This window comes from Papio anubis, chromosome 10, assembly GCF_008728515.1.
Source record: "Papio anubis isolate 15944 chromosome 10, Panubis1.0, whole genome shotgun sequence".
In the NCBI taxonomy this organism is placed as follows: domain Eukaryota; kingdom Metazoa; phylum Chordata; class Mammalia; order Primates; family Cercopithecidae; genus Papio; species Papio anubis.
In genome coordinates, this window is record NC_044985.1 from 17,998,422 (window position 1) to 18,013,001 (window position 14,580).

Below are 14,580 nucleotides of genomic sequence, written 5' to 3' on the forward strand. Positions count from 1 at the left end.
TAACATAAAATATATCGGCCGGGCGCCGTGGCTCATGCCTATAATCCCAGCACTTTGGGAGGCCGAGGCAGGTGGATCATGAGGTCAAGAGATCGAGACCATCCTGGCTAACACGGTAAAACCCCATCTCTACTAAAAATACAAAAAATTAGCCGGGTGTGGTGGAGGGAACCTGTAGTCCCAGCTACTCAGGAGGCCGAGGAAGGAGAATGGCGTGAACCCGGGAGGCAGAGCTGGCAGCAAGCCGAGATCGCACCACAGCACTCTAGTCTGGATGACAGAGCGAGATTCCATCTCAAAAAAATATATATATATACACACACACACACACACACACACACACACACACACACACGTATCAGAGAATTCAAAGCCCTGGAAGTCTTTTCATAAATCTCCCCTATCAAGTACCTTTGGGACTCAAGAGAGTCCAGGACATCATATTAATAATCTCTGATGTAAAACAAACAAACAAAAAACTTTACACACACACTAGAATCATCCTTGGGCAAACCTGAAAAGCAGCATGCCATTTCCTCTCTCCAACCTTCCCAAACAGCACCCTGGGCGTGCTGCATGTGGAGCCCCTTTATCCCATATTCAGCACCCCCACAACTGTGTATTTGGTTCATAAGCAGCTGCTCACTACTAAGTTCACTCACTCATTCATTCATTTTCCTGAGCTTTTTCTATGTGTCAGACTTTAGGAATCCAATGTAAAGATGACATGGCCCATGACCTCAGGAAACCTACAGCTGCGATCAGTCAGGGGTGATTTTTCTTTTCAGGAAACATAATGGCCATGTCTGGAGATAGTTGTGGTTGTCACAGTGAGGGAGGGGTGCTCCTGGCATCCAATGGGTAGAAGCCAGATATCCCAATAAACATCCTACAATACACAGGACAGCCCCCACAAAAAAGAACAATCAGGTCCAAACTGTCAATAGTGTCGAGGCTGGGAAACCTGTTCTAGAGCACACAGGCCTGTGGGAATGTGAAAAGGCCAGAAGTAGGTATTATGCCAGCTCAGGAAGGGGCGTGTTCATAACAACTCCGGAACATGTGGCTTTGATGGCAGCCTGCCTTGAGGAAGGAGAGAAGGAAGCAAAGAAGCCATTCAGAGTGAGTAACAACCACAATGAAGGTTGATCCTCCTTCAGGCAACGTCAGAGGAGGCAGCACCAATTCCAAGTGCTGGGCAGACAAATGGCATTTCTTCCAGAATCTCTTCATGGGAAATGCTGCTGACTCTCTACTCACCTCCATCAGTCAGCGGCCCAGCAGAGGCAATGTGCGGCCATTTGGTAGGACCATCACTCAAGTCATAAACCCCATTGCATGCTGGGGGACGACTAGACACTGGAGGTGCCCCATCACTCACCAGGTTCTCCCTACTCTTCTCCCATTCTAATCAATAACTCCACCTTGTACATGTACACGCCATAATCTGTCCTCATATGAATAAAAACACAAAATTGTATGTATATGGGTATGTGTGTATACACACACACACACACACACACACACACTCTCTCTCTTATAAATTGCAATCTCTTCTAAAGTTGGTTTCAAGGTCTGGTTCATCAGAAAAATCACAAGATCAGAAAACAGACCTAGATCCATGTTCTATATTCCTTATAAGTCTCCCCCTCCCACCACCACTCCTTTGTCAATTGTTTTGCTGAAACCAAGTCTGGCCTCCCTCTGCTCTAGACTATTCTAAACTGCAGGCTCGTCATTGGGCACAGATGAGGCAGGTGTGCTAATGCACATGGTCTCGTCCTGTTGAGGCAGCTGGTGTTCTTTCACATTGTGAAGCACCGTGAAGGAGCTCCCAGTCACTGGCATAAAGGAGTTTTCTACTTCAGAGCTGTTAGCTGTGCAGACCCAGTGTAGTCTGGGGGTAGCCAGACCTGAAGTGAAATCCCACCTCTACCTCTTACTAGTTCTATTGCCTTGAGGAAGTTGATTAACTTGTTAAGCTTCAGATTTCTCATTTGTAAAATAGGGATAATTAGAGTTCCTACCTTAAAGGGTTGTTGTTAAGTATTAAATGGTAGTTTCCATATAAAGTATTGAGCAGTATGCCTGGCCTATATTAAGCCTCCATACATTTCAGCTACTATTACTAAGGGGAGGAAGCTATCCTGGTTGAGACTTAATGCATGATTCACTGAGTGAACATGCTGAGCTGTCTGCCAAAGTGGCTTTGATGTTAGATTCTGCCATCCTCATTGCTGACATGCTCTATGCCCACTGCTTGGACCTAGTCTACTTCTGTCCTGCATTCAGACTCTGTGCTCAGCACCAGTGTTGCTGCAGATCTCCAGTGGCCCTCCAAGACTTCTCTTGTTAGGATCTGATCTCTTCTCACTCTTCTGGGGCTCCCCTCAAGACTCACAGCAAGTGGCACCTGTGGGTGGTGCCCACCTGGCCCGGCCTCCCCTGCCTCCCCGTAGCTCATGTGCTCCCAGCTCGATCCACGGGACCCGGAGATCTGCATTGTTGGAGAACAGGTGGGCAGGGCACTTCTGCATTTCTGGACCCACAGTGATGGGCCGAGCTCGGCTGGTGGACAGATTCACCGGGTAGATAACTGTCTAAGGGTCTGACACGTCTCTAACTCCACCTCTGCCAACTCTCAAGGGGGCACAGTCAAAATTTCCGCATGACACTTTGGAAAGGTTGCTAAACCAGGCCAAAGCTAGTTTGTTCTCCACCACTTGCTTTTTTCCTAAAAATGGCCTTCACTAGATCCTCAGACATCACCCTATCTTCTGATACCTGGCTCAGGCCATGGTCTCTGTTCTAAGTACATCAAAGAGACACGGAAATAATAGCCCAGTAAGAGGAAATGAGGCAGTTGGAGGAAAAGAACAACTCCCTCTCATTCTTTGTCCCTCCCTGACTTGATGCTCATTTGGGAAATCTCAAAACCATCTTGACATCAGGGAACAAAGATCAGGCTTCCCAGAGGACAACTGGGCCTGTCCCCAGTGGCCAGGGGCACAGGGCAAACAGTACTTTATATATGCTCCCATCAGTAGACATGGTCAAGGGGGACTGAAATTAGAGTAGCCGGAAACCTTCTATAGGAAGCTGGTGTTTTGGGCTCTGTACAGCATCCCTATGGTAAGAGGAGGTCTAACAAGAGAACCGTGAGAGTCAAGAAAGATCCAGTCATGCCTGAAGCAGTACAGCATGAAGACTTTTGTTTTCTTACTATTCGTAACCCACTGGCCGTAGGCTGTACTGAGCAGCACCAGCAATACCTCTATTTTGCATTTAGAAGAAGTATCAGCAAGGTTGAACATACTCTATCTCAATATTTTCTAAATATTAGGAAATGCCTTCTAAACATTTTTCTGTCCCCCACTCTTCCTACTGGGGTATACGTACTTTGATAACAGCCTAAACCTGTTCCTCTGCCTGCCCTCATACCACATTTACTGAGGGTAAACACAAATCACTACTTAGAAAATCAGCACCCAGGAAATGTAAACCAGGACTTTCAACATTCCCCTTTCTCTTATGCATGCGGATAGCCATTAGAATCCAGCCTACTGCCTGTCTTTGTAATTAAAGTGTTTTTTTTTTGTTTTTTTGTTTTTTTGTTTTTTTGTTTTTAAGAAAATAGCTACATTTGATCATGTGTCCTCAGAGGCAGCTCTCTTCCTACAACAAAGGTAAGCAGTTGTAACTACTTATGTGGCCTGCAGAGCCTGAAATATTTACTATCTGGACCTTTACAGAAAGAGTTTGCTGACTCCTGCTTCAGAATTATATCCAGTCACTAAATGGCGGGCGGGGCGGGGGGACACAACTGAACACAAACCAGCAGAGATTTAAATTCAATATGAGGAAGAAGTTTCCCTGGGAGAAAAAAAAATCAGTAATAACATGAGTTGGCACCAAAGGATGCAGGACCAATATCCTTGGGTTGCCTCTTTTTTCTCTACTCTCTCAGTCTGCAGTTACCAAATTCCCTCTGTTGCTTCAAACTACAGCTCCCCCATGGCCCCTCCTCACATCTTACCAGAGTGACCTCAGCTCCTACCTCTGTCAGTGACACACTGTTCATCTCCATCTGATGATATTTTTTTCTGCTTATTAGGACAGCTTCCCCAAATAAACTAGAAGCACTTGAGGAAGCCTATCCCCCTGTGTCAGCCAAGGAGACCTGGCAGGAAACGGATGACTCACTCAAAGCATCTAACTGAGGAGAGTTTGCTAAAGAGACTGTTCACTGAATTGTAGACAGAGCTAAGTCAAACCAACAAAAGATGGGCTAACAACATCCAAGAGCCATTACTATGAAGAATCCTTAAGGGGTATGGGGAAGCAGAAGGTGCCAGAACAGAGAGAGAGCAGTGGTTCTCACTATAGCTAGAGTTCTGGGGAGAGGGTTGTCCAACAAAAGCTGCAACTTTAGGCAAAGGTGCCCAGTTCCTGTGGTCCATGACCAGGCAGGGCGAGAGTGGGAAAACAAATACCCCAACCTCTGATCTCCTGCTAGGAGGCCAGCAGGACCTCTTTCTCCCATTGGCCAAACTCAACCAGATTCCAGAAGGTAACGTCCATGTGGTACAGCCTCCACGTGTGATTGGCCAGGTAGTGAAGGATAAAGAGTGGATCTGGAGGGAACATGCAAACCATCCAGCACATCCCCATAGCTGGTTTTCAGTAGTGCTTGTTGATTGACTTTGTGTTAATGAATGTTGTGGAAGGCTTGATTACTATAATGATTTGGATTCAAACAGTCAAGAGTCTGAAGGATGAATTCAGGGATGTGTGCAGTTCCTTTTCTTCCTCTACAAGCTCAGCTGTCAGAGCTGAAGGTTTAGTGTGGCAAACGTTTTGTCTTCCTTTTGTGGGTGAGAAGAAAAGAGGATACCAAGAAGGAATTCATACTGCTACTCTCATCTGTGCTTAAAAGCTAAATGTATTTCCCCAAAATTAAAAAGAGAATGTTTGCTACTTAAATGTGAGCTGGTAAGAAAGATAACTCACGTTCCAGCATGCTCATCAGTTAAATGCTATCACAGCTACAAGTGTCAAACAGCTACATGGGCAGCCCGGGAATGAGTCTGGCAAATAAAAGAGCACAGTGTGAAATGATGACTTTTTCTGATCAAAAAGCATCCTGGGGAGGGCTGAACAGTTTTGGGTCAAGAAGAGGCCTCTATTTCTGGGGTGATTTTTATTGCTATCAGAGAGAAGACCGTACTTGCTGTGAACATATGGCTACTGCACACACTCCTACTGGTGAAGGCAAACTCGTAGTCACTTGTCTTTCTCCCTGGGCCTTTAGCCCCAACAATGAAACATATTTTTCATTTCAGTTTCACTTATGTATCACTTTCTCTTTTAAAAGGGTGAGTTATGAAGTAAAAAAAAATATCACCATCAATGAATATTTCAGTGTGTTACCAGGACGCACGTACGCGGACACGTATATGTGTGCACACACATACACTTAAACCCTCCCCCATGCCACGTGACTAAGGACCACAAACTCATTTTCCCCAGCTGGAACTTTTTTCAGTTTTTGTACTGTGAGTTTCTTTATTCTGTGGCTCCTCCAGTCTAAAAATGTAAAAGCTGTTGCAAGGGAGCTATAATTTCTACTCAACACTTCAATGATTTGATTATATAAAATAAAAAGTGTAATGAAGTTAATAGCACCTTATTCTTGCAATACATTATGAGAATATTTTCCTGCAAAATCTGAAAGTGGAAATTACCTCTGGGCCCCCTAACTCTCAAAAATGTGGGTCGTGATGATTACTGCAATGGAATTTCAAGACTGAAGAACGTAATATGTTTCTCTTTCCTCTATTCAGTTTCCCAAAAGGACATCTTCTTTTCCTGGGATAGTATATAATGAAAGATAAAGAACTTAAGTGACAGATTGTTCTACTTTTGGTGTAATCCTAGCGTGTGAGCTCAGGAAGAGCAGATAACCTCTCTGGGCCTTAAGTAGTCTGAAAAGTGAGGGGACTGGATAACCCATTTTCACTTTAGCATTCTAGATTCAAAAAATAAAATAAAAAACATGCATTAGGAATGAAAACTGTACTGTAATGCCAGGTTTGTTGTTCTTGTTTTCTTGTATTTCACAGCAGCCCTTATCCAGAATCTTCCCCACCTGCTTCTCGCCTAGTAATTTGTGTGGCTTCAGCATAGAGCGGAAGAAGAGGGCAACATCCTGAGTTCAGATCCTTCACAGGCCGGGGATCTTTGATCTCATCCCTGGTCCAGCTTTCTTTCTGACAGTTGGAATTCATTCAACATGCTTTCAGGTTCCCATTCCCAAAGAATCAACTCAAAAAGAATACTCTAGCTGCTATTGTCCCAGAGGTAGCACCTCATTTGAAGAACAGAACATAATCCTACAACCGAGGGCAAAATTGTAGTCACTTGGCCTAAGTGCAAATAATGTTAAATAGCATTTAAGTACCTCCCTACACACTGTGATAGGAAAGGACATCCTTTTTCAGAATTTTCCCAATCTGGGCATGCAGATGTAGCACAGTCTGCCTCTAGGAAACAAGGAAACGATTTCGCTAGTGTAAAAACTCTCCTAAGCATGATACAGGGAGACTTAACAGGATTAAGTTTCTCAGGTGGTGCCAAACAAGTTCTCATTTTCACAGCGTTCTTCTATGCCAGCAAGTCAAGAAACATATTTGCAGCCCTCAACAAGTTTCAGGGTACAGCCATATGCCAAAAAGAATGCAAGCTCGATTTAGGGTTTTCAGCTAGACTGGTAATGTGACAGGATTTTACTTATGCCCATTTCCAATCTATCTTTAGGTAAAATTTAAATATGAGCATTGACACTGTTTCCCTTTTTCTGATCTACAGGTACCTAAGATCCCCCCTGTCTTGTCCTGTCCTATCTTTGCCTTCCCAGCGTTCTGGGCTCTGCGTTCTTCTGTTTTACCAATTCCCTCAACAAAATTCTGCTCATCTGGTTGACATTTGGCAGAGATCCAAGGTCATTTATTAATGAATGCTACTATGAATTATTGAAAGCCAATAGCTTATTATGTCTAACTTGATAGGGTATTTGCATAAAACTTAAGATCTGAGGCAGAAATCTGTGGCTTTGGGGAACAACCAATATCGATGATATTTCTGGGTTAAGAGAATCTTTCTAGAGCTGCTCACATCATACCGTATGGCTGTCTCTGTCCTTAACCTAGGCCTAAGACAGACCCTATTGGCATGCTGATATGTAAAAAGTGTTTTTCTTCTGCAAAGGAGAGGCTGAGAAATTATCTCCTTATCCCAAGTTTTCCCAGAAGTTGAAAAAGGAATACACACACATACACACATACACACACATACACACAGACACCCAGACATGCTCACACACCAATGTCACCACATTCAACCTGGAGTTAGCAAGACGTAGGAGGTGAGATGGGGTCAGATCTACAGAGAGGAGGACTTAAAATACACCAAACTTAGCCTCTAAAGGTATGCTGGTCAAGGCACAGCCCAAACAGACACAGATGCTGATTCTGACTAAGGAGAGAAGAATTTGACATAAATGCTTAACACAATCTTCTTCTCAAGTCCCAGAAACTCACATCTATGAACAATTTGTGAGGTAGAGTCTCAGCCATTAGGAGGTAAATAACTAATCTGTCCACGACAGAGCAAGACCTACAGCTGCAAAGTTTGAAAGGTATAACGGATAAATCAAACCAACAAATATTTCACTGAACCCCCACTCTGCTAGACTCCAGGCCAGGTGCTGAGAATACACAAGTGAATAAAACACATCCCTATAAAACGTACACAAGAAGGAACCAAGCTAAATCTCTGTTTCAGAAAGTTGGCTTTGTATTTCAAGTTTGCTTGATTTGATTCCTTGCTCTGCTCACAGGCACTGCGTAACAGAAAAGGTGACCCACACATGTTAGCCCAGACACTGCGGAAGAGTAGCCAACCATCAGACTTAGTCTAAAGTGAATTAGCCTGTTTCATTGGACTAAGCAGATTCTCACACCTGATAGCAAACCCTACCAGGTTGTTAAGAATGATTTCATCAGCATTAAAACTCTTAGAAAGAAAGTTTACAGACAACTGAACTAGTGCACATACCTAAGAAGATCTCCAAGACTTCCTCAGCTCTTCAATATTTGAAGCTGTATTGAATTCTTGTTCAACTTACCCCCAAGGTTAAGATAAATGGGGGATGGAACAACTATATATAGGCTTAGCATTTGGCATCAGTATACAGTAGTGTTTTTGTATAGGCTGAAGTCTACATCAGCTGGAATTAATATAATTAAGTATAATGTTGACAGGTTATGACATTTGCCTATTAAGACACTATACAAACATTCCAATAATTTGCTGGTTTTTGAGTTTGTGAAAAATAAATGAAACAAAATCTCAGGGGATGTTGCTAATGGTGTAACTGGAAGAGAGGTTTCAAAAGCACAGGGTTCAGGAAATAACAGTCAAAGAATAATGCATTCAAAGCCAAAACATATAGAGTGGTAAATGAATATTTAGTACTTACCACAAGACTGCTGTCTAGAGACAGCCTTTTTCCAAAGTCCCTTTTCTCGAGCTGTCTCTTTCCCTCCATGGACGAAGTTATTTATTTTCTTTTGTGATTTATAAGAATCCCCCGTCTGTTTCCAGGGTCACTGAAAAGAGTGAACATGTGTTTTACTATCCAAGTGCACAGGGTTTAGACCTTTGTTTTCAACTGTCTAACCAGAAACAAGCATTGAAGTCAAAATATACCTAGTCCCAAATAATAAGTATAGAACTGGGCTCTCTCAACTCAAAAGACCACTCCGTGTTACAAATGTCAGAGTCGTCTTTATGGCGGCCCCTGTGTTTTTATAGGTTTTGCTAATGGAGTTGGGGAATGGGTTTGCAGGTTGAATCAGCAGACTGTGGAAAAAAGCAAACAGTCTCCGTTTCATGCCACACTTGCTCCACACCCGTCCTCTCTCTATCAGCCAGAATCATTCTGTTACTGTGCACATCGATGCTGTCTGCAAATTCCATGAGATCAAACCGACAAAACCACGCTCCATAACCAAGAGTTATTGAGCTCAAGGTCCAATGAAGGGAAACTGAAACATGAACTTTGTTGTCAATATTTAATTTAAAAAATATGTAATTTAAAAATATTTGAGGAACATTGTAAGATACATTCCTCTCGGGATAGATTGATTCAAAATGAATGGTGGGTGATGTCATTACTGTCAATGAGTATTTATAGAACACCCACTGTATTTTTACCATATTAGATATAGTTCAGCCCCGAACTCCACTGAGATTGCTTTTTCTAGAATGATTAAGTATTCTGGTTAATAAGGATGCATCATATATGTTAAGTGCTAGCTTCCAATTTTCACAAAGATGTAAAAGGCTTGAAATAAAATAAATGGGTTACAGTCCAGGATTTTTTTTTTTTTTTTTTTTTTGAGACAGAATCTCGCTCTGTTGCCCATGCTGGAGTGCAGTGGCGTGATCTCGGCTCACTGCAAGCTCTGCCTCCTGGGTTCACGCCATTCTCCTGCCTCAGCCTCCTGAGTAGCTGGGACTACAGGTGCCCACCACTACGCCAGGTTAATTTTTTGTATTTTTAGTAGAGACGGGGTTTCACCGTGTTAGCCAGGATGGTCTCGATCTCCTGACCTCGTGATCCGCCCACCTCGGCCTCCCAAAGTACTGGGATTACAGGCGTCAGCCACCATGCCTAGCCCAGTCCAGGATTTCTTATCCACTAGCCAAGTGACCTTGGACAAGTCATTTAACCTCTCTGAAACTCATTTTTCTCAACTACAAAACATGATGATAACAATCAAATGATGTATGGGAATATGATTTAGATGCCATAAATTACAACTCATATTTAAGTTATAATTACCCACAGATTACATGTAAAAACAGTTAACCTGAAATATTAGTCAACATAATTCAATATATTCTTGATGATTCCGAAGGCACTTTGAGGTATAGAAATTACTCATAATCCTTGTAAATAAACATAGCCATTGTACTGCTGATGCAGAAGAGATGAAATACAATGCTATACCAATTAATTCTTTAATATAATTGAAAAGAAATACGTTCCACAACTCTCAGTTACTCCAAGTCTGACATGGATCAAACAGGCAGGATTTCATGGCCCACAGGATGCGGGCTCTCTCTTGGTTTTCTTCATCAAGAGGGTTGAGACGGCGGTGCCTCAGATGGGGAATGCCCAAACTATAGTCAATCATGGGAAACTGATGGGCTCATGTTCCAGCTTAGGCTTCTTCCTCCATCTTAGTCATTTTATCTCTTACTTTTGAGAACAGTAATTTTAATACATCACTTGTCCACTCAGAGACTCTTAAGAGTTCAATCAGAATTTAGGATAAAATCCAAATTTTTCAATATCATTGTCTAAAATTCTAGGCAGTATTTTTCAGAAAAGAAGTTAGTTCTGTATACTGCTATAGGCACGACCACTAGTCAACTGAAATTTGTTTGGGAGGCTGCCTTTTCTACTTTCAGCTGTTCCTGCCCACTTTGTAGCATTCCCCCCTGCCCCAGTCTCAGCGACTGTATACACTGGTAGTTCAGAATACCCTCTGCAATAATTAAGCAGCTAGCGACTACTCAGGCCCTCATATTTCCCTCTCCACCAAAAACACACCCTAAGTCTTGATCCCAAAGAGCATGGGAGTTTGATAGCTCACAATAGATTGTGCTTTGGCCTTTAGCACATACGCACTGAGGGCCTACTGTATGGAAGACAGTAGGAATACCCTAGGAATACTGTATGGAATACTGTCCTTACATGTTAGTGACACAGTCATGTACAAGAAAAACCAAGTCCCCACCTTTGTGGAACTCATATCTTAGTGAGGCATATAGAAAACAAGCAAACAAACAAACAGCTCCAAACTGTGGTAGGTACAGTATGAAGGAAATAACCCCCAGCAGGTAGAGAAAAGTGCCAAGTGGGCTGGCGGGGTGGCTCGCGCCTATAACCCCAGCACTTTGGGAGACTGAGGCAGGCGGATCACCTGAGGTCAAGAGATCGAGACCATCCTGGTCAACATGGTGAAACCCTGTCTCTACTAAAAATAAAAATTAAAAATTAGCTGGGCGTGGTGGTGTGCGCTTGTAATCCCAGCTACTCAGGAGGCTGAGGCAGGAGAATTGCTTGAACCCGGGAGGTGGACGTTGCAGTGAGCTGAGATTGCACCACTGCACTCCAGCCTGACTGATGACAGAGAGAGACTCCATCTCAAAAAAAAAAAAAAAAAAAAAAAAAAGGGAAGCACATGAACAGGGATAGCTTTTGGATTGAGTGGTTAGGGTAGAAGTCAGCCATGTAAAAGATGGGTAAAGATCATTTCAGGTAGAGGGAACAGCCTTTCATCTGGGAAGGAATCGGAAAAGAACTTTGTTAAGAGAGGACCTATTTCTTAGGAAGAAAATAGCCAGGAAGAGAATGTGTGAAAAAAGTGCTGAATTGTAGGCAAAAACTGCAGAGGCTTGGAGGCTAATGTATCTCTCTCAGCAATTATTCTAAACACAAAAGTTAATCTTAGGTTTTACATTTCCTACCTTACACCCTACTAGCTGGTAACATTCAACAAATTATTTAACCTATTTAACCTTCCACTGCTTACTCTATTCGATGGCATTAATAGTAGGACCTTCTTCATAGTAGGGTTTTGTGATGATTAATGAGACAAGTCATTGAAATAGTTAGGCTGGGGACAGATACATGTACGTAAGACTTAAATATTAGATATATAGATCATACCTTCTGGCAAATATGATTAAACTCATTAAGAGCAACTCTAGCTACTAAATTTTATGCTTCTTCTTAGGCAGATGAGGCTGTCATTTTGGGAAATGGGGATCCTTTTGATAGTTCTCAAATAGCCCAATGTGCCTATGTGGAAAGCTGATTCAGTAGCTTTCCAAATGGATTTGGTCAATTTCTTTTCATATTTTATGGTACCAATAATATAGGCAGATGTAATATTCAAGTTGTTTAGCAACAATATGTCACAAGCATTAGCCAATCATAAAGGTATAGTCCAATCAGGGTTGACAATGGCAACAAGCGGTACAATTAGAGCAGTGTATCCTAGCCAATTCCAGCCTAACTACACATACTGGCCCCACAGGTGAAAATTTGTGAGTCAGACCATAAAACAATCATGGAAAGGGTCAGAGTAAATTTATCCAAGTGGATCAAAGGAAGACTATCTAAAAGAAACAAAATGGCAACCAGGATGCAGCAATATGAAAAGGGACCTCATTAACAAAGAAAATATCAGAAAAGCTGAAACACTGTATTTATTTCACTATTCGGAAAAGACTACATACATCCAGCAGAGACGGCAGATCCAGGGGGCACATGAGTATATCATATCCTAAAGATGCCTGGGATTACCTGGGCCGTTTGTACCATCCATCTAACTCAACTAACTCAGAGACTAGGGTGATCAAGCAACCTTCCAATTTTATTTGATTCCTATGTAGTAACACTTATAGAAGAATGTGCTGACCAGCAAATATAAGTAGACAATCTTTTGAAAAATTCCATTTCTAGTGCAAACTAAAAATGACAATTTGACATCTGACTCTTTATATTTATTATTTACGTATTTGGTTAGTATATTAGTCAGCTTGGGCTGTCATAACAGAATAACGTAGACTGAATAGATTACACAACAGACGTTTATTTTCTGCGCTAGCAGAGTTGGTTTCTGGTGAGGCCTCTCTCCTTGTCTTGCAAATGGACATCTTCTCACTGTGTCCTCACATGGCCTTTGCTTTGTGTATGCACATCCCCGTGTCTCTTTCTCTAAGGACACCAGTCCTAGCACATTAAAGACCCACACTTACGACCTAATTTAACCTTCATTACCTCCTTAAATGCCCTATCTCCAAATACAGTCACATTGGGAGTTAGGGGTTCAACGTATGAAATTTGCAGGAGACATGGTTCAGTCCATAACAGTTATTTTCAGTCAGGTTTCAAATCGTATCTGAGTGTTCTATTAATCAAATTCCTAAGTCTAAAACACTAAGGGAAACCTCCGAGTGGTGGTGGTTATGGTGACTGCCTCCTGACTCCACGCCTCTCTGCTTGTTATGTGACCGTTGGACCTTACTGCCCCCTTCCCGCCTCACCTTGCCCTGCTGTACTCTTCTCTGTGTTGTGCACGTATGGGTGCGAACATGATTAAGACTTCTTGGTCAGTGTGTTAACGTTGAATTCTGCCAATGGGAGGCAGTGAGAGATTAGAAGGCAATGGGAAAGAAGAAGCCATTCCGCTTCCAGCTCTAGCAAAACAGCATCAACAGCAGGTGGCTGCAGGCTCCAGCAACTTCTGTGATTCCTCCAACAGGTCAGCTAAGAAAGCGCACCAGCAACGTCCCAGTCTGTGAGCCTGCCACCTTATCCCTCTGGCTTCGCCAGCCCCTTCAACACCAGCATAAAAATCCCTTGCATTAAATCCCTCTTTGCTTGAAACATCTACAGTAATTTCCTTTTTCTACACTTGACAATGTTTGATGCACAGCCCATGGAGATGCCTTTGGACAGGCAGCAAGCCTTCCTTGGGAAATACCTGGATTCGTTCTTGTGAGTCTTCTGAAATAATCGTCTGGAATTATTTTCTAATAAACACTAAGCCTCTAGAGAACAGAGACAGCATTTTATGTTCTGTGTTCCCCTAGGCAGTCTAATGCCTAATGCATAGCAACATGAAGAGCATTTGCTGTTTGCATGAATAAATGAATGAATGAACGTTGACAGCTGTCTTTGTGAACATATAAAGAGCAGGTCAAAAATACAATTTTGTTTAGTAAAGAAATACTAGACATATTTACAAGAGTGAGGTTGTTTTTTCAGACAAGCATATTCGGACACACCCAAGCCCCAAAGAAAACATTTTGTCTTTATTTTAAAATGTCACCAACCTAAAAACTATTTACCTGCACCTACAATGGGCCATAACCTAGTAGTGTTAATATCTTTTCTATGTCTTCCAACATCTCTGGTTATCAAAGAATACATACATTCCTTAGAGCAATGGGTTGGAAGCCTCTCCTTCCTTCTGTGGGGAAGAAAACAGTCACGGAGTTGAAGGAAGACAGGAAATTAAGCATCCTTTTATTGACTGATAGTTATTGATACTAATCTTCCCTTCCCCCTCACATATACCCATCTCTAGTTGGTGAAAATACTTCTACTCAGTATCTGTGGAAATCTAAGTTGACCTTAATAACTCTTTTTTAAATTTTTCTCACAGTTAGTAATGGCCTTTTCATGCTAGACATATTTTTAATCTTTCTAAAGATGTCAGTAAATTCTATTTTCTGCTATACTTTGTTAACAGGCTGTATAATTTTCAAGAGAGTAACAAAACCACACCATTGAATAAAATCTCAAAGGCATATTCCCTCACATACACACAGTAACACACAAACACACACACACACTCACTCAGATACATACTCACACCTGATCTAGACACCACTTTCTCCATCTTAATTTCTGCCTTTCTGATTCTGCCATTTCCC

At 42.2% G+C, this 14,580-nt stretch overlaps 1 protein-coding gene across 2 annotated transcripts in view; it reads right to left on the reverse strand.

Moving 5' to 3' along the window:
* The window catches only part of NCKAP5 (NCK associated protein 5), a 914,274-nt gene that overhangs the window by 859,978 nt on the left and 39,716 nt on the right, over positions 1–14,580 (reverse strand). For both annotated transcript variants that reach the window (XM_021924271.2, XM_021924272.2), the window contains exon 2: positions 8,540–8,669. In XM_021924271.2, the coding sequence (XP_021779963.2) occupies positions 8,540–8,608 (69 nt within the window). In that variant the 5' untranslated portion in view covers positions 8,609–8,669. The remainder of the gene's footprint in view (positions 1–8,539; positions 8,670–14,580) is intronic.